General features: G+C 45.3%; 1 protein-coding gene across 2 annotated transcripts in view; it reads right to left on the reverse strand.

Moving 5' to 3' along the window:
• Positions 1 to 21298, reverse strand: part of LOC144785552 (peroxisomal carnitine O-octanoyltransferase-like) — a 414661-nt gene that overhangs the window by 309041 nt on the left and 84322 nt on the right. For both annotated transcript variants that reach the window (XM_078664397.1, XM_078664398.1), the window contains exon 6: positions 8125 to 8233. In XM_078664397.1, coding sequence (XP_078520523.1) covers positions 8125 to 8233 — 109 coding nt within the window. The remainder of the gene's footprint in view (positions 1 to 8124; positions 8234 to 21298) is intronic.

The raw sequence follows: 21298 nt of genomic DNA on the forward strand, positions 1-21298 counted from the left end.
TTAATGGATTAGAGCATCAAAGTAGAGTGTTGTAGAGTAGACTGAAGTGGCATAAAGTACAGTGGTGCAGAGCAGATTGGCATAGAGAGTAGTGGCTTAGAGTGAATTGGTTTTGATCAAAGTGATGTAAAATGCAATTGTGTAGAGAGCAGTGCCGTAGAGTAGAATTGCATAGAGTGGTACAGAGTGGAAAGAAGCAGCGTAGATTTCAGTGGCACAGAGTGCAATGGTATAGGGTGGAATGGCGCAGGGTGGAGTGGATTAGGGTAAAGTACACTGGTTTAGAGTGCAGTTGCAAAGAATAGATTGTTTCAAAGTAGAGTGCAGTGGTGTACAGTAAAGTTGAGTGGTGAACTATAGAGTGCAGTGGTGTAGAGGGCTGTAGAGTGCAGTGACATGAAGTGCTGTAGTGCAGAATAGCATAGAGTTCAGTGGCAGAGAGTGCAGTCTTGCGGAGTAGAGTGTCTCCGAGAGCAGTGGTGTAGAGTGCATTGGCATAGAATGCAGTGGCACAGAGTGTTGCAGAGTAGAGTGCCGTAGAGGGCCGTGCATATTGTATAGTACAGTGGTGCACAGGAAATTAAAGTGGGTTAGAAAGGACTGGCGTAGAATGAAGTGGCGTAGAGTGGAGCAGTGTGAAGTGGTGCAAGGCACAGTGTAGAGGCGGGGAGTGGAGTGATGCAGAGAAGAGTGGTGAAGAGGGAAGTGGTGCAGGGTGCATTGGCACAGAGTGGCGTAGAGTAAAGTGCTGCAGAGTAGAGTGCAATGGTTTACAGTAGAGTAGCAGAGAGTTCTGTAACAGAGTGCAGTGTTGCAGAGTAAACTATCGTAGAGTGCAGTGGTGTATAGCAGAGTGGGGTATAGTGCATTGGGGTAGAGTGCAGAGGAAGTGAGTAGCGCCCAGTAGTGAGCAGTGGCATAGAGTACAGTGGTAATGAGTAGAACTGAGAGGCATAGATGTACAGTACAATGGTGTAGAGTACAGTGGTGTAGAGTGTTGCGGAGTAGAGTATAGAGGCCCAGAGTGCAATGGTGCAGAGTAGATTACCATAGGGATCATTGTTGGTGTAGAGTGCATTGGCATAGAGTACAGTGGTTAGAGTAGAGAGCAGTGGTGTAGAGTAGATTGTTTCAGAGTAGAGTGAAGTGGCACAGAGTGGTATGGTGCACAGTAGAGTTAAGTGGTGTAGGGTAGAGTAGAGGGGTGCATAGTAGATTAGAGTGGCATAGAGAGCACTGGCGTGGAGTGCAGTGGTGCTTAGCAGAGTATAGTGGGGTAGAGTGCATTGGCATTGAGTAGAGTGATGCAGAGTAGAGAAGCATAGAGTGAAATGGCATAGAGTGGAATGGAGCAGAGTTGAGTGCAGGGACACAAAGTGCAGAGGCTTAGAGTGGATTGGAGTAATGTGTGAAAATGTCATCACCTAGCGTAATGACTGGTTTTGATGATATTAAAATATTTGTTACCACCACACTTCACAGTTACCAGAATTGCGATTCTCCTATTACCATGACTAGGGAATCTGGATTTCATTAAAGACACGGAGGCTAACATATGCATAATACTTTTAATGCAGTCTCCAAGCAGCCGCATACATCACAAAGTAAAGTGTTCCAGAATAGAACACAACAAATATACAATAGGCATGAGCCACCAACAATCTGCCTCTTTTAAATGTAGCAAAGAGGAAATAAGTCCCAAACTTTAGTCTTCTAAGTACTTTTCTCAAATTGAAACAATAGATGAAGAACAAAGGAGAACGAAAAGGGAAACGGAAGTTAAAGCTTCTTGAAATTATCAAACGTTACCTGAATGAGAAAGAAATGTAAACAATTCAAAAAAGGATAGAAAGTAAAGCACAAACAAATACAATTAAATACTAAAAATTAATATTAGAGCGGATAACTATTTTACAATAGTAAGCTTTGAGATAAAGTGAAAAATTTTCAATAAAAGGTATACAGAGAGAAAATTATATAAAGTAGACCTTGGTCTTCCGAGGGAAGGGATGGTAGGATAATGTCAGCCCCTCTGTCTGTAATGACATCCAGATTCTCTAGTCATGGTAATAGGAGAATCGCAATTTTATTACCAGAATGGAGGCTACATTATGCATGTTGGTAGCGTTGTAAGACTACATCAGACATGTGTTCGATAGGTTTACAGTAATGGCGTGCGAAGGTACTAGCATTAGACCAGTCGGAAGCTTTGAGAATATTGTCCAACTTACCACCAGACCAGAAGAATTTACTGGCTATAGCGCCTCTGAGTGAGTGAGCTTGGAATTTACTTAAATCAATACCTGCTAAACTCATGACATTTTTAACCCATCTGGCAATGGAAGTAGAGTTTATACCTCTATGAGGTTTAACGAAGGCTATAAGTAATTGATTTACACCTTGGGCACAAAGACCATTAATTCTGCAATCATATTCTCTCATGCAGTCCACCACACAAAGTTTTGGAAATAAATCAAACCGAGGATAAAAAATAGAATCAGACATAGTCTTGGTTCTTCTAATTAGTTCAAATTTGGCACCAAACATATTATAGGATCTGTTGGTGATATCAAGAGCCTTGACGTCAGAAGCTCTTTGACAATTGATTAAACATAGCAGTGTTGCGATTTTGATAGACAAAAATTTACAGTTCAACTGGGAATTATTAGGCCAACTAGAAAAGTGATTGAGAATTAGTTTAACGTCCCAAAGAGAATTGTATTTAGGTTTAAGGGGTCTCCTTAAGTGAATACTCTTCATTACTCTACAAACAATAAAAATTTTACCTATGGTTTTAGCATTGACAAGCACATGGCCATCAGAGATAGCTGATCTATAGCAGTTGATAGTTCCATAGCTGAGACCTCTCTTGAATTGTTCAACAAGGAAATGTACTACATTAACAATAGGTGCTTCTAAGGAATCCAAGTTCCTCTCCACTCATCAACGTACCCAGTATCTCCATATATTGTTGTATCTGTAGTGAGTACCTGGGGCCCAAGATTCTCAGAGGGGCATTACAGCTGTTGACGAAAGCCCTGAGATTTCATTGGATCTCCTGACACTCTCCAGGCAAGTAGGTTGAAACTCCCACTCTGAGTTAGGGGGTGATCTTCTCCATTTAGGTTTTTAAGGAGATTCTCTACAAGAGGAATAAGGAAGGGGGGTTGCAAGCTAGTTCTAGAGTGGTTGGAAACCATGCCTGTAAAGGCCATAAAGGGGTTATTAGGACAAGGCAGCATTGATCTTGTCTGACTTTCTGTAGGACTCTCTGGATCATAGCAAAGGGTGGGAAGGTGTATGCCTTGACATCTTTCCAGAGTTGGAGACAGGCGTTCACTGCCAAAACCCCATGGGTCGGGCATCCAGCTGAAGTAGTTCTCTAATTGAAAAGTTAGTCTGCTTTCAAAGTGGTCTATTTCTAGTGGTCCCCAAATTTTGTTGAGACTTTTGAAAACGGGAACATTGAGATTCCAGTCACTGTGGTCTAAGAGGAACCTCAAGTTCCAATTTGCAGAAATGTTCGATTTGCCTGGGAGGAATTTATCAAAAGTTTTTTTGCTAAATTCGAGAGGTCTGCTGATTTTGTGCCTCCCAGCCGATTTATATATGCTACCGCGGACATATATGGTCCATCTTTAAGATGACTGATCTGCCGTGGAGAGAATGTTTGAAGCTCATTAATGCGTAAAGACTAGCTGTCAGTTCTAAATAATTTATATGGTGAAAAGACTCCTCTTGTGACCAGATACCGCCCAAATTCTGATTGAGAAGGCAAGCTCCCAAGCCATAAAGGTTCGCATCTGATTTTAAAATAAATTCTGGAACAGAACTGAAGATTGCTTTGGCATTCCAAGTATATAGGTTCTCTAGCCACCAGGTTAGTTCTGATTTTGCTTCTTGAGCCAGGATGATGCGATCTCCATACCAAAGACTTGACCTGAGGGCTCTCGCTTCTACTCCTTGAAGAGCTCGATAGTTATGGGGTCCAGGGAAGATGGCTTGGATGGAAGAGGGAAGGAGGCCTAGCAGTCTGGCTAGTTCCCTTAGAGTAAGGTCTTTTTGTTTCAAGACATGTCTTATTTCTTTTCTGATCTTGGTTATATTCTTTGAAGGAAGTAAGAGCAGACACTCTGTTGTGTCCACCGTGAAGCCTTGGAATTCCAGTTTTCTGGAGGGAAAAAAATTGATTTCTCTTTGTTTATAATGAAGTCTAAGCTTTCTATAAGGTCCATTACAGTCTTCAGATCTTGGAGTAACTGAGAATGGTCTTGGGACATTATAAGGATGTCGTCTAGGTATACGATCAGGCGAATACCTCTCCCTCTCAAGGATAAGGCGATAACTCTCATGAACTTGGTGAAGCACCAAGGGCAGAGGAAAGGCCGAATGGTAGGGCCTGAAACTGGTACAGGTGGTTTTTCCACCTGAACTGAAGGAAGGGTTGATGGGTTTTGGCCATCCGGATGGTAAAATATGCATCTTTTAGGTCTAGTTTGACTAGCCAATCTCCCTTTAAAAGCAGATCCCTCAAGAGATGGATGCCTTCCATCTTGAAATGCCTGTAGACCAGGTACTTGTTCAATTCCCTCAAATTTATAACGGGTCTCCAGCCCTTCTTCTTTTCTATGTTAAAGAGTGTACCTAAGAAGGTTAGCGTTTCTAATGGGTCATCTAATATTGCTCCTTTCTGAAGCATAAAGGAGATTTCTTCCTCTATTATGTTTTGTTGATCTAGAGGTAGTGGTATGTCTTTGGGGAAAAAAGACTGTAAAGGTGTCTCTACAAAGTCTATCTTGAAGCCCTTGACAGTGTTCAGAACCCAGGGGCCTTGAGTGATTAACTTCCAATTCTGATAGAAGAATCTGAACCTGCCGCCCACCTTTTGGGGGGAAGAAGGAGTAGAAAGAAGAGGTAAAGGACTCACTCTGGGAGTTGATGCTGTTGGTTGGTCCACAAGATCTAAAGCCTCCCCCTCTCTGGGGGAAGAATTGAGGGTTGGTATCCTCTTCCATATTCATGAAATCTTGAGAAGGGCCTTTGGTTGAAGCGGCTGGAAGAAAAGCCCATTCTTCCGGTCCGTCCAAAAATGTTAGGATTGAAGACTCTCCTCATGTTCTGTTGTGCCTTATCCAGGGCTGTAAATGTGGAAACATACTTTCCCAATGACTCAATCAGATCTTCGCCGAAGAGTAATTCTTTGGGGTTCTTAGAGGGTTCCCTGTCAGCTATATCACTCAGCTTAGGGTTCATTTTGGTTAATACAACTCTCCTTCTTTTGGCATTGAGGCTGGCGTTGGCGTTGCCCAGGAGTATAAATGCTCTTTGGCTCAACCCCTGATTAAATCCGTGTCTAGTGGTGTGCCACTGATGTGGCTTTCCTCAGCCGTGTCAATGATTCTGGCAAGTGGTCTCAAGACATCGAGGAGACTGTCTTGGCATCCTTTGAGGGATCTTTCCATTCCCTTTCTCGGGTCTCTGCCGAGCTTAAAGAGGAATGTAATTAATTCCAGGTCAAGGTTAGGGGTTTGGCATGTTTTGTCCTCTATTGAGGGTCTAGGGCATTCACCTTTGAGGATTCTGCGTGTATCCCTTTCCAAAAGATTCCTTAACCATTTATTTATAAATTTGCCCACATGTTCCTGTGGCCACCACTCCGAGCTTCTTGGGTGTTTAAAATTAAGTGGGGAGAACATTTCCTCTCCCAGAGGGTTAAGAATGCTGTCTTTAGAGGTGGATGGGAGTTCCTCCTCTGTTGGCTGTAAAATTCTTGGTTGTCGTTATCATCCAAGTCAAGGATGTATTCATCAAGGATATCTGAAGCCGCATCATCCTAAAAAACGTCATCTCCCATTTCATTTTGAGCACCAAGATGCTTTGTGCCGCTAGGGACACCCAGATTTTTTGTGCTGATAAGAACACCATGATATGTCATGCAGCTAAGGACACACAGGGAGTTTGAGGCACCAGGGCCTCCATTAATTGTTGAGGTGCTAAGACCTCCTGAGTTACACGAGGTGCTAGGACCTCCCAAAGTGCACCTGGGGGTAGGATAATCAATATTGTTACTTTTCTTTTGTCTCTTCCCCCTTATTTGAGTGAGGTCATCAGAGGAGTGGGAGTCTTGAATCCCTGAAATCTCGTACTCCTCAGTAGAGAGAGACCTCTTAGTGGTCATAACTTGGGTCAGGGTCTCAAGCATGCAGGACCTCATTTCACTGTGGATGTTTTTTTAAAGGCTTCATTGTCCATACTAGGAAAAGGGGAAATAGCATCATCTGAATCAAAATCAGACATTATGTGAATAAAAAGCTCTTAATTTATTGTAAAACAGGAATAAAGGATTAACCTATTTTTTTTTTTAGGGAAGGAAGGAATTTTTTTATATATATATAATTTTCAATTGGGAAAGAAGGAATATATAGTGGAATGGAGCCCTCTTGTTTATAATAAGGAGGTTTTAAATATTGGCAAAGGAATAATATTTAAAACTTGCGCTTGAGATGAGGGTGGCAGCAGCTGATCGCGAAGGCACAGTGAGTAACTGACGTTCTTGTGCCTGGGCGAACAGCAGCAGCCAGTTTCCATGGAGATCGCCTGGCTCAGGCTTCGTGTGAAGCCCAAACGAGAGGAGTGTTAAGAGGAAAGGCCCCTGGCTACGTGCTCATAGTGCGCAGCCGCTGCCAAGGGGCTCTCTTTTCACTTGTTTCGTACACGCTATGAGGGGAGCTCGTGCTCCGATGCCTTTTGCTCAGTTTTCAAGCGAGTGGGGCACATGGGGCGGAATAAAGGAAGGACGGTTAAGGACCGGGAGGAAAGCGGGACCGAGTAAGGAATCCCGAGCGCTCGAATGATTCTTTGGTTTTTAGTGAAAAACGGGGGCAACTGAAAGTGAAAGGTTATTAGTGTATATTTAGCAAACAAGGCAAACAAGGTGATAATAGGTAATTAGGGTGAGCTAATAAATGAGAAAAGAGAGGAAGAGCTCCAACAGTCAAAGGGGGGGGTGAGATCTCCCTAAATTGGAGATTAGTATGGAAGTAGGAGTAAGGGGTGTGGGGGGAGCCCACTATCAATAGGATGAAAGGATATTAAGATAAGAGATAATTAATAAGATAAGAGATAAAAAGGTTGAACTTATCTGCTCGGAGCTGCATTTAAAGGAGGCAGATTGTTGGTGGCTCATGCCTATTGTATATTTGTAGTGTTCTATTCTGGAACACTTTACTTTGTGATGTATGTGTCTGCTTGGAGACTGCATTAAAAGTATTATGCATAATGTAGCCCCCATTCTTGTAATGAAATCATACCCAGTAGCAAGCATGATTGTCACATAAATCCTCACACTTTGAAGTCAGAGAAATAAAAGTAAACACTAAGCCCCCCTGGAAGACATAGACTGGCATTTGACCTCTTTCTGAATGCACAGCAAATTATGACAAGAAAAGAAGATGAGTTAAAGGCCTCTTCACAGAATGGGAGCCCCCAGAAAGGTACTGTAAATGAGGTTTGGCCAACGGAAGAGACATACTCAAGCTGGACAGCCCACAACAAATAAAACCAGCAAACATAAGGCAAGAACATGTGAGTGACAAACTAAATGCCAATGATAAGCAACAGGCAGAATGCATTCCCAGGGAGGCTTTCCAAATGTCCACCAAATGTCATTAGCAAACCAGACAGCTGTGCTGTCTTATAGGCTTCGACCTAAAAATGGACCCTCAACCTAGCCAACACTACAAACTTGTGCAGAGATTCAAATGATGGATATAGAACGGTCTTTAAAATGTTTATTTTTTCACCCCCTACAGTCTATAATTTGTTTGAAGATCTAATATTGGTGTAGCATGCCCCACCCTTGTAGCGAAGGCACAACACTACCATACTGCAACCTTTATGTTACAAGATTCTCAACATTAGTGGAGACCACAAAGTCCTTAATCTAACCATTTCATTAAGTTCAAAATGTAGAAGTTAATTCTTGTTTGCTTTAAAATGGATAGGCGGGCAATGCTACCTCTGCACACAGTAATGTTTCTGCGGTTCTGAGGCAACAGTAAATATTAATGTAAATGTACCAACAAAGCAATCATGACAAGGAACTGCGAGTGCAGCTTGAACAACCTGCCAAGTTCTGGGGGGGTGAGGAGGGATCCTTCATGCAGGGCATCAAAGGTGAACTGTCGGCCCCTGCACATGACCACGAAATGTGATGGGCTGCTTCCTTCCCTCTCTGCAAGGAATAGTGGAAATGTAATTAAGCCATAGTGCCATATAGCAAGTTAGAGCATTTACAACAGTTTGCAATTTTTTTACATTTCGATTTCTGGCTCTAATGCAACACAAGTGCAATGCAGAGTAAGTCATACGAATACACAAAATACATGTAAATGCATGAAATCACTGAAATCAGTGCATAGACCTTGCTGTGTGGTGTAAACATCAAAGGCTCAAGTATCTGTGGATGTGGCCTACTAAGGCAGGATAGTGGACATGTTGAGCTAGGGTTCTAGCAAGCAATCCCCGACCACTTTTTAATGAACGTGTTGCTGCACTGCTCCAGCAATCCCACAAGCACCATTGTTCATCTGAAGCAGTCCTGACCCCTGACTTTTTTTCTGTTGAAGGTCGCTGCATCCCTGAGTTAATGGCATGATGGTGCCTCCATTTCACCCTTCATGGCGTCCACCCAGCCATGGTGAAGGACAGAGCAAGCACTGCAGCAGAACTTGCTTACACAAGAAAAGCGCTGTTGGGTTGAGGGCAGCTGAGGGCCCTTTGCTGGAGAGAACTGACTGCCTGAACCCAGGACATGTCTGAGACACAGGATTCTAGACACATCATTCAGGCCTCATGTATAGCGGCAGGCCTTGGGTGCAGGGAGTGGCTTGTAAAGGGAGTAATGCGGGTCATCCGTAGAATTGAAATCCAAACTAGGGATATCACTGCGGTGTGAGGTTCCATGGCTGAGATACACTTGAGATACACTGTGGCACCACTAGCGCGTTTTGGAGGCCAGTGCCTCAAGATGAGAAAGTGAGAAATTAGTTGGTGGTGTAGTAGTTGTGCTATCCTCCCTACCTACCCACATGGTGGTAAGACACGCCCCATCCACCTATCACTATCCAACTATTCCTTGCTGCACAGTAAGTCTGGGGCCAATGAAGGCTGCCTGTGCACCACTATCCCTCTCCTGCCTCGCAATTTTAGTAGTGATTTGGAATATGATGATGGGCACTTTAACCAGTAGCAGTTGGAGGCCACAGAGTGGGATAATCTGATGTTCACAACATATTTTCAGGGTGAGCTCCTGAATATGCAGCCCACTCTTGTACTCCCTGATCCACAATTTGAAGCTCTAGACCTGAAACCTGCAGTGCAAGTGTGTACATGTTGGGAGGTTAAGCAGCCCGGATCTATTGCCTTAAGCAGCATTTTGCTGGCTCAGAAAATTCTGTTCTGCACTACATGATGGGTGCAGACACATTTCAATGGACAGAGCTGATGAAGCGGCACTTGGTGTAAGCACGGCACACAAACAGCTGAATAATATAGTGTCCTTAGTGCTTGTCAAATATCAATGGCAGTCTGTGTGAGTAGTATCAGATAGGGGATGGGTAGGTGCATCAATGTTTGCCCAGTGGCCTACATATACTGTGGGCTCTCCAAGTCCATAATAGAGCTAAAGATTCAACATGGTGCGTGACAAAGGAAGAAACTTGTTCCATCAGGGCTGACCTGACAGTTTTGCCATTATCACCCAGCCAGCCGAAAAGTTGGGGGTTGCTAGACATATGGCCCAGCCTGGCAAAATCACAGGGGCCACCATCTCCATGGACATGAGAAAGAATGTAAATGCCACTTGCACTTCTCTTGAAGGAAGAAAAGGTTAGGTTGAGGTGGGCTTGGTAAAATGACAGATCTCAACAATGTGGTGGGGACAGAAGTCATGGGGTGCATCTCTGAAACAGAAGACACACCACAAAATGATGATTACCCATAACTCTTGAAGAGAGGATTTAAGATGCAGAGGATCTGGCTGGGTGCAACAACTTCCACTTTGTGGGAATCATGGAGGGAGTGTAAGGCACAGGTTGTCAGCCTACTTTGCAGTAAAGAGCACCCAACTCTTTACTGCAGGTAGTAGTGCAAATAGGAAGTGAAATTAACATAAGATGTAAATAAAAATAAAAGCGAGCAACAAATAAATGAGCCAAGAAAAAGTATAAATATGCTAGATGAATGTTGCGTCATATTTTCATTTTTGTCCCAGGAAAAACTGAACAAATGTTTCACATAGTTTAAGACAGCAAGGTACATCTGTGGTTGGCTGTCTGTGAACCCAAAAACGTTTTTTAGAATGTTAGTAATAATTAGTATGCATGCTGAACTGTACTTTATAGAGGCTCTAGTAATTGATGTTTCCGAACAAGATACATGGTTGTTAAAATTATTTTTTTTCTACTGGACAGTTGACAATCTATTGAATTTCTGTTTATTGTTTAACTTTCCATGATCTTCATCTGTCTGTGATGAAGAAGTTACTTACTTTCGACAAAGCTCTTTCTGGAGGATACGCTATCACGTCACAGATTCCTCACCTTGTGAATATTTGCCAGGTGTCAGACTGGATCCGTAAACTTCACAGCAGTACTCCTGCATGCCGTTAGATGGCATTGAGCTGCTCCACACTGATGTCGTTGCTCTGAGGAAGTGACGAGCGGACAACAAATAAGTGCCACAATGCATGCTGGCGTCAGTTGCTTTCTTAGACTGTCCATGCCGTTAGACACAGAATCCATTGGCAAACTGGCATGACCAGTGTGTAGATCTCTAACTTGGAACCATTTTAAAAGAGTCCAATTCACAGAATGGGAAGGTGTGTGATTCAGTGAGGAATCTGCAGTGACATAGAGTACCCACCAGGATGAGCACTACCGAAGGTAAGTAACTTGCTCTTCTGATGGATACTTCTAACTGTAGATTCCTCACCTTGTTTATCTGTACTGTAGCATAGCAGTACATCCCTGGTAGTGGTGGTTATATGAACTGTCTCATCCCAAATGTTCCAGCAGGACCACACGGGCAAAATGGCCATCCCGGCTGATAAAACTGTCAAGACAGTAGTGCCACAAAGCCACAAAGCCACCTGACAAATATGCAGAACATCCACTCTGCATGCCAACACAGTAGTAGCAACTTTGGCTCCAGTGCACTGAGCCCATAGCCCTTCCTGGGGCAGATTCATGGTCAATGCGTACCAAATCTTGATGCAGAGCACACCCCATCGGTCTCCTTCAGTACTGCCTTGTCCTACTTTGCACCAGCAAATCCACAAACAGCTGATCGCCGACTTATGTTCTATGCTGCAATCAATGTGGAAATGTACTACTCTCTTGGGGTTCAAAAGATGGAGTCTTTCTTACTCTTTTGAGGGATGAGACGGAGCAAAGAATGACAGGAGTGACATAATCTCTCTTACGTGAAAAGGAGTTACAACTTGTGTTAGAAAAGAAGCTCGGGTCCTCGGCAACAGATTTATTTTTCATCTTTAATTTTTTTTTCTCACATCAGTACGTACAGTGCATCCCAAGGTTCCAACACTATTTCAAAGCAGGACAGTAATTTGTCTGACAGCCCAACATAACTTTGTTCGTAAAGGAAAATCAGGATCCACATCTTATTACAAACAGACAGATGTGATTGCTCCTAGTAAGGAGTGTATAGTCTTATCTTATCTTATCTTATCTTAGGGGAGACTTATATAGCGCTCTGTCACCATATGTTTCCTGGCGCTGGGTAGAGCTGAGAGATGTTAGAGAAGGGGGGCTAGCCAGACTGTGTAAAAAGATTGGTTTTAAGAAGTTTTTGAAATTCCAGCAGAGACGTGGAAGATTTAAGCGATAACGGCAACTGGTTCCAAAGTTTGGGAGCCAGATGGGCAAATCTGCATCCACCGTATTTTTTTAGTTTAATTGGAGCCACAGTCAGAAGTTGACAATGGGAGGACCGTAGGTTACCTACCGGACGGTAAGGAGTCACTAGGGATCTTAGAAAGGCGGGAGACGTACCAGTCACGGCTTTGTGAGTCAGGCAGCCGATCTTGAATGCGGCTCTCTGTTCGATCGGCAACCAGTGGAGTTTGTAGAGCAGTGGTTTTGCAGACTGCCACTTTGGGGTCTTATAGGCTAGTCGGGCCGCCTGGTTCTGCACCACTTGCAGCCTATGAAGCAGGTATTTCGGTAGGCCATGATACAGGGAGTTGGAAAAATCAAGCGGGATAACACAAGGGCGATCAGGACTTGTATCAGGGCTGCAGGCGAGAGGAGGTGGGCAACTTTCCTGATTCTCCGGAGCTGAAACATACAAGAAGATACGACTGCACCAACCTGAGGTTTGAGGGAGAGCTCCGAGTCTATGATCACCCCCAGACTCTTTGCTGACTTAGCCGGGACGGGCGGAGGGCCCAACTCTGTAGGCCAAAACTGGGGACCCCAGTGGATAGAGCTGCTGCCCGGGAGAATTAGTTCTGTCTTCCCTGGGTTCAGCTTAAGCTGATTGAGGTTCATCCATTGCTGGATATGTAACATGACCGCCTGACAGTCGAGAGCTGCATTAAGGGTGTTAAGAGGAAAGATGATTTGCAGGTCGTCTGCATAATTGAAGACGGTAATGTCCCAGCTTTTTAAGGAGAGGATGAGCGGGCGAAGATAGAGATTAAAAAGCAGGGGAGACAGAGAAGAACCCTGAGGCACACCGCAGATGGAAGGTTCCCTAGTAGCTGTGAAAGGACCCAGGTGAACAGCCTGGGTTCTACCTGTCAGGAAGGATTTAATCCAAGCCAGTGCTGACCCCCGGATGCCGACTTGTTCGACACGGTGGAGAAGGATGTCGTGGTCCACCGTGTCGAACGCTGCCGACAGATCCAGCAGGATCAGAGCCTGGGAAGACCCTTTGTCGGCATTGCTCCTGAGAGATTCCATAACCGCCAAGATCACAGCCTCAGTAGAATGGGCAGGTCTGAAGCCGGCTTGGTTAGGCTCAAGGTAGCCGGTGGACTCGATGAACTGGGAGAGGCAACAGGTGACATGCGCCTCCAAGATCTTAGAGAAATAAGGCAGGAGAGAGATAGGCTGATAGTTGGCAAGGTCCTCTGGATCGGTATAGAGTTAGCTCTCACGAGGAACTTCTTTGAGTACAAGGGACAACTGTACTTACAGACGTCCGGGACATCTATGGGGGCGACATTTGCTCCAAGCCTGGCCTGCATTTATGTAGGCCAGTTTGAAGAGAATGTGATTTACCATCCCTCCAATCCGTTCCTTAGTAACATCCAGGAATGGAAACGATATATAGATGATGTCCTCTGTATCTGGACAGGTACAGAGGACCGGTTACGTCTATTTCTCGACTGGCTGAACCAAGCCGATGAGAGCCTACGCTTCACATGGACAATCAGTAACTGTAAAGCTGTATACCTGGACGTGGATATATCAGCGGAGGGCAATAAATTGGCCACCACTGTCCATCAGAAAGACACGGACAGAAACTCTCTTTTACACTACCACTCCTTTCACCCACGTGCCCTTGGGGACAATTTGCCGGTGGGCCAGTTTCTGCGGTACCGGAGAAACTGTTCCTCCACCGAAGCGTATGTAGATCAGTCCTCGGGTCTGGTCGAAAGACTAAAGCAGAGACAGTACCCAAATAGAGTCATCAAACACGCAAGAAAGAGGGCCCTGAATACCCCTCGCGACGCCTTACTTGAACGTAATGTAAGAGTCAACCAGCCTTGCTTACCTGTGGTGACCACCTTCGACCCGCTCTCCACGAAAATCAGACAAATTATCCGAAAAAACTGGAATTTATTGGACACTCTCAATGACAAGATGCCAGTCCCTCGTTTCGCATTCAAAAGGGCAGCCAACCTGCGCGATAAGTTGGTACATACAAGGACTATGACTACCAACCCCCAAATCAAGTCCGTCCCGGCAGGTCATTACCCGTGTGGTGGGTGTTCTGTGTGTTCATTGACCACTGCGACCAAAGAAGTCACACTACACAACGGCAAGACATGGTACCTGACCAAATTCAGTAACTGCAACACCACACATGTAATTTATAGAATTACCTGTAGTTGTGGGTTACATTACATAGGCCTTACAACATGTAAAGTGAAAGTGCGCATTCAGGAGCACCTCAGCACCATTCGAGCCAGAAAACTTACAACCCGTCTGGTGCAACACTTCATTGAAAAAATCATGGGCAGAGTGATTTGCAATGGACAGTACTGGAGAAAGTGGTGGGCAATACGCACAACCTAGACGCAATACTTGCTAAAAAGGAAGCACGTTGGATTTACTTAGAGAAGGCAGACAAAGAGGGTCTTAATGACTCCATTGAATGGAACAAAGTGAGCAGGCGGTAGACGCATCATTGACCCTTCTTGAGTGAACATTCGAACTTGATATGAGCTCAAATTCCGCCCGGTCTCTACACACTACTCGGGGCCATCATTCTCAAGAAATCATGCACGTAATTGGGTGGCTGGAAGGTCTTGGGAACGTGGTTTTTAATTTGTCAATATACTGCCCGGCCCGGGCGCATGCTGCGACCCCTGACTGCTCCATCGTCCGCTGCCTTGACTGTCTATATACTAGGTAATTTTGTGCTCATCCTTACCTTCGCTGGCACACTTGATTGGCTTGAAGTGCACCCGGTCCCGTCCAACAACAAACTGGACATGTGACGGTGTAAGTCTATATGAATTAAAACTGTTATACCATCAAATAGGGCCGCTTTGATATTGAACAGTAATTCCTATGTCCATTGTTCCCTTTTCGACATGAATAAAGTTAGGGCTCTACTGAATTTGACTTCTTTCCTTAACTAAGATGGCCGCCACGTCACGTGATGGGCGGAGCCCCGCCCGGGGCACTTCCGCGCCCCAATCCAGGCTTGGATTGTGAGACGTCGGAAGCGCCGGAGGGACTCGGCTGCGGTATGTTGAAGCCGGGTGCGGTAACTTTCCGCCCCGGCCCACTTGCTCGCATTACTCACCGATACTGGTAGGCACGCCCGCTTTGGGCTCCCCCTCAGAGCGACGAACGTTTTTCTCTCTATCACTGCGTGAATGTGGAAGGTAAGCGGAATCCCCGCGAAAAATTTCCAGGGTACACATTTCTATCTTATGTTACCTGTTTTTCGATTTGATGACATCAGTAAGATCTTGGCATTTGATGAACCGTTTTATGCAAGTCGTTTCTGCGGGGTTACATATGGTACGCTGTAGATACTGCCAATGCTCCAGCAGGAGCTTGTAAATATCGAATGAAAATATGGACTTCATGATACATGAAATTGGTATTATGTTTTTCCATATAGGTGACTCACATTGAGGAGTCTCCAAGACGGACCTGTGATCCTTTGACACGTCGTCCGCTTGATGCTCGACGGTATACCTAGTATTTGCGAGCATAAGGTAACAGCCATTGGCTTGAGTGTGAGACATGCTTAGACCTCCATTGGCTCACCGTCTTACCACTGCTGTGTTCTGTCGTTTTAATGTATGTATGTGCACAGGTTTCCAAATGGAGGATTAAGAATAAGAGATCCAACCATTTGCCCTGATGAAATTGCCAATGACAAGGCAATGAAACATGTTGGTCCAATTACAACATCGAATGGTATCAATCTAACCTTATTTTAAACAGTGCAGTTTGGCAGCACCAGAATAAAATTGATTCAGCCAGCCAAACCTCACTATTTTATATTTTACGTTTTGTTGGTGTTGGGTGTAGGTACTTGTGAAATCTTTTCTGAACACTTGTCTCTATCCTACTAGGTAGTGTATCTGTACACTCCCTTTCTGTCTCTCTTTTCTGTTTGGTGCACATATTCTTGCACTTTTTCATCCTCCCTGCAAGGAAAGTAACCGATGATGAGAAGTGGGTAGACCGGCCATTCATAGACCGGGAACCCCCTCGGGTGTCACGTCCGTGAGGTACTTTCCTTGCTCTCACACATATTTTCTTTATGTGTTGTACTCTGTGCACAGTGTTGTTTGTATGTTTGAAGGCATGTCCGGACCTGTAAACGCAGCATTGGCCTGACCTGGCCGCTTGGTGAGCCAATAGGAGGTTTGGCCCCTTAAGTTACGGAGTCTGAGATCCACAACATGCAGGCTGAATAGGGCTTCTTGTTTGAGATTCCATAACCGCCAAGATCACAGCCTCAGTAGAATGGGCAGGTCTGAAGCCGGCTTGGTTAGGCTCAAGGTAGCCGGTGGACTCGATGAACTGGGAGAGGCAACAGGTGACATGCGCTTCCAAGATCTTAGAGAAATAAGACAGGAGAGAGATAGGCTGATAGTTGGCAAGGTCCTCTGGATCGGCTCCGGGTTTTTTTAGCAGTGGTACCAAGGCGGCCTCCTTAAAGGAGTTGGGTACAATGCCGGCCTCAAGAGAGGTGTTGAGTAGAGGCAAAATACAGTTCGGCAGAGCCAGGCAGATGTCCCTGAAGACAGAGGGAGGGCAGCAATCATTAGGGGAGCCAGATTTGACTCGAGAGGCAAGTTTGGCGAGGGAGGGAGGGTTAAGGAGGGGGAAGTGTGATAGTGAACATGGGTTACCAAGGGAAGGGGCAAGAGGAGCGGCAGGAAGGGCAGGGGGAATAGTGTTCTTGATCTTAATGATCTTTTCAATAAAAAAACTATTTAAAGCATCACAAGAATGTTGGGTGGGGACCTGGGAAGGGAGGGTTCTGGCATCAGACGTCAACTCGCCCATAATTCGGAATATTTCCTTGGACTTGTTGGGGGCAGCAGAGATTCTTTCGGAGAAGTACGAAGATTTTGCAGCTATAATTGCGCTTTTATATATTTTTCGTGCTTCAACGTAAGCCTCTGTCGGATGGTAAGTAGAAGTGCCTCCACCTGCGTTCCATCTGACGCAGTTTAAGCTGCTGGGATTTCAAGGAGGGATTGAACCACCTGTGTGACTTGCTGTGGCGGGAGCGGGGAAATTTGGAAAAGGGGGCGAATAAGTCACTGGCTTTGGTGATCCAGCTGGAAAAATCGTTTTCCAAGGTCTGGACTGTCGAATTGAGGCGCAATGGAGGTTGAGTGTCAGCCAGGGAGGACAGAAATCCTTGCGAATCGAGGGTGCCCCATTTGCGGGCGACCCCGCCTGCTACTGCAGGAGCTTTGACACGGCCCCTGATTGTAATCACCGTGTCGATTAAGTGATGGTCCGACCAAATGCAGGGGGTAACCACAGGACAGGAGAGAGTGAGATTGTAGGCCCAGACGTGATCTAATATGTGACCCTTAACATGAGTGGGGGAAGAGACAAGTTGATTCATGTTAAAGTTAGAAAGGACTTCGAACAGCTCTGCAGCATGGGGGCCAGCATCGCTATCATTATACCAATAGTTGAAATCACCGAAGATGGCGAGTCTGGCAGATGAGGTGATCAGGTTGGCTAGTTGTTCGCTAAAAGTAGCAGAAAACAAAGGCATAGAGGAAGGGGGGCGATATAGGACAATAAGAGTAAGGGCGCCCTCTCTTGTTTCAAGACTGATGATAAGATTGTCTACATCGACAAGAGTGAAGGAGGATGTAGAAATGAATTTAAGCTCCTTTCGTATGACAGCTGCCACCCCGCCACCAGCACGGCCGGGGGGACGATTGATGTTCAACATATAGTAGTCAGGGGGAAGGGCTGCCAGAATGTCAGGGAGGGAGTCATCAGTTAGCCAAGTTTCAGTAATTAAGAGGATGTCAGGGCGCTCATCAGTGAGTAGGATAAAGAGATCAGCATGATGTTTTACAAAATATCGTGTATTTAAGTACAAGAACAAGACACGTATACGGGAGTCTTGATTATCCGTGCGTACTAGGGGGTGGGCGATAGGGTGAGGAGAGGAGGCTGTGCGCGCGATGCCCAATAGGGAGATGCTATCCGAACAGGCAGGGGGTAGGTTAGATGGTTTGGGCTGTAGGTTTCTCAGGGCAGAGGGAGTATATGTAATAGTGGTGACAGAGTCCCTGGTCCCTGAACCCGACCGAACGCGGACGGGCGCAGACGGGCAGGACTCTGGCACGACTCCGGCGCGAGTTGGGCGCGCCCGCAAAGCGCGTCCGCTGCGCGGAGAAGTGGACATCCCTTTTATGCGCAACTAGAGCGCGCTAAACCCACCAACACACAAGATGGCCGCCGCAGTTCTGTGCCCGGGGCCAACTCCACAGCTTCAATACTCGGCTGGGAGTGGCCCAGGGCAGCGGGGAAGAGGGGGGAAGGAGTCAGCAGGTCGAGCTTCTCAAAATCAAGCTATTTAGACCAAGTTGCGAGATAAGTGAAAAACGCCGATTTTTGCAGATATTTTAAGTTTTAAAATCAGGTAAAATCAATGCAGCACAGAACAGCACAACCTCCCGGCTTCCGTCTCAGGAGGGACTCAGACACACACATAGTCTAGAGGTACATACATGCAAAAGCCCTCAACGACTCCATTCACAAAGACAAAAAATGTATGAAACAGATTCATCTGATTAAGAAGCCATTTGAACATTCAAGTGCTCCTCTTGTTGATGCAATGATACATGCAAAGAGATGTCCATATATCTTTAGGCCTACATTTTATACAGTGGATATTGCAAACGTCTCTGCAATGATATAACAGTAACACTTCTGAGAAACCACCTAATGAGGGCACTGGACCTTTCATTCAGTTTCTTGTTTAGCAAGCAATAACAATATAGCTGCAAGGTGTCTCACAGGCTTTGGCACCCTATCAACATATTCCAATATAGCTACATCTGGTGTTTACGGTATCTCATATTAAAGTACCTTGGATATTATATCTATTATATTTTACCAGTAAGAGGCAATATAGTATGCACGTCCATGCAAAATACAAAACGTCGGCCTATGGAATGATGACAGTAGGCAATTCATGGGTTCTGGACTCGTTGAATTTATGTAGTTTAGCTGGAGTAAAGTATAAGCCATGGAGAAATGTAAGGTGTACAAGTTTGTGTTTATAGTTCAAGGTGACCTGGACACAGCAGTAGGATCATTTACACATGTTACATAATTCTCCAAAATCGTATTGCCTCAATAGTATCACCGGTACATCATCAATACGACGCTCACCAATTGACAACTTATTGATCTGCAATACTCAATCCCTTGTGTATGCAAAGTTCAGGAGTTTAGTAAGGGGAATAAACTCTATGGGTCCCTGAGGAAACTCATAGCAGTAAATCTGTAATGTGTGATGGAGTTGAAAGTATGTAAATATTCAAGTGTGTTAGTGGCTCCTCTGTCTTTACAATGATCAAGAGTTGCAAAATGCCTTCTATAAACATTGTAATCATACCATGTCAGAGAGTGCTTTACAGCTTTTGTAGAAGTTGTAGGCATGGATGGATTGCTGGAAGTGGGGCATCCAGTCAATATACTAGCCAAAGTCCCTACATTTAACACAGTCTATTCCAGGCATTGTTAATAGCTGCCATTGTATGAACAGCATCTCTAGGGTAAGGTAGTTGCTCTAATAAAGAAAAGAGATTAATTTACCTGAGCCTATGTGTTCAGTTTCCACAACCATATGCAGTATGAGAGATTCTTAAATGATCTGCTGAATTTTTAATGAGGAGCATAATGACACTATTAGGCATCTATGTGTGCTTGGCTCTCTCTGTGTTTTGAAGGCAATGGCAAATAGAAGCACGGTCATCGGGAAGACTGGTAGCTGGAGAGGTTTGGGACAGAGCGGGCAGTTGTCCCTGACGTTGCCTTTGTAAGCCAGGATAGGGCTGGGGCATCTGTTGGGTTGGTTGCGAGGCATGCATTAGCGATAATGGGTACCACTACAGTAGCCTCGAAAGGGGCACAATTATTGATGGAACTATATGTATGAGGCAGACAAGCCCAAGGAATAAACTGTATTCCTGCATTCTTAAAGCGCTCCATGGTGGAGTCCGCCTTCTAGCCAAAGTGTGAGAGCCATCAAATAGCATGTCAAAGTTTGGGATGTTTAGATGTCCCCAGAGAAGACCACAGATCTCATCCACATGTTGCGCAAAAGTGTCACACTCGGACCAATCACCCAACCTAAACAATCAGTTGTGTCCAAGGCACAGAGGATACTGTGCAAATTAATAGACAAGTGCACAGCTGGTTCAGCCAAAGTTAAAGTCCCAAAGGGATGCAATCATTTTTCAATTGACAGCACTTTATTTTCAAGGCACAGAGGAGCCACACATCTCAGCTCCTGGATAGCTTGTGTTAGGGACAGTCAGAGGTCATTTGGAACTGTAAGTAAAACTTGGGCCACCGTCTCCCATATGGCATGAGAGACAGCTGGCGTTTACCGATACAGAGCAAGGCTCTTGGAGGAAACAATGTGCTTGCCAAATGTCTCTATGTGCTTAGACTTATGACCAGGTAGGGTGATGGGGAAGGAGTTGGGATTTACCTTACTGGTGGATGCCTGCACCACCAAGCTCTCTGGCATGGGGTGTTGTGCAAGGAAGTACCTCATATCAATTGTCTTCACTATATCGTGGAACAAAATCATCCCTTTCATCTAAATTGTCAGTGTCTGTAATAGCGCTGAAAAGGTAGCATAACATTTGGGACCTACTGCCTGGTAAGGTATCATAATCCGACGGGTTGCCAGGTGACTGCGCTCTAGTGGTATCAGGGAACGGCGAGGTCAAGGTGGATTCTGCTTGGAGTAAGAAAGTACAATGAGTTGCGGATCCTCCTCCGGCATTGGGGGCGTTGACACCTCGTGGATGCAAAGCAAACCAGCACAGCGGGTGGTGCTGGACCCAGAATAAGCACCAGACTGGCACAGATTGGCACTGAGGGTGGACCCACTGGTGGAAGTCTGAGAGGAAGCCACTGCAGATCCTTGGGCCCGTAGACGCACAAGAGGGAACTTGTAAAGTGCTGAAAATACAAAGTATGACATTCTCAAAGGTCTTCACTTACTGCATCATGGCTCAACAACTCAAAAATTTGAGGTGCATTGGGACGAGACTCGAGACCAGCTCTACAGGAGATCAGGAGTGGATCTCAGTGGCCGACCCGTGAACCCTCTCTGGTGTCATGCGGCTTATACTTTCTCAAGTAAAACTGTACGCTTGTTGGACAACATAAACATTGGACTGGTGCTAGACTGATTCTGAGCACCCCTTAGGATATGTTGGCCTATAGTCCTGCTATCTCACAGTTCACCATCTGTACCCATAACCTTACAGGGTAACAAAGGGATGTGCAACCTCAGA

This window comes from Lissotriton helveticus, chromosome 10 (assembly GCF_964261635.1).
Source record: "Lissotriton helveticus chromosome 10, aLisHel1.1, whole genome shotgun sequence".
Classification (NCBI taxonomy): Eukaryota; Metazoa; Chordata; class Amphibia; order Caudata; family Salamandridae; genus Lissotriton; species Lissotriton helveticus.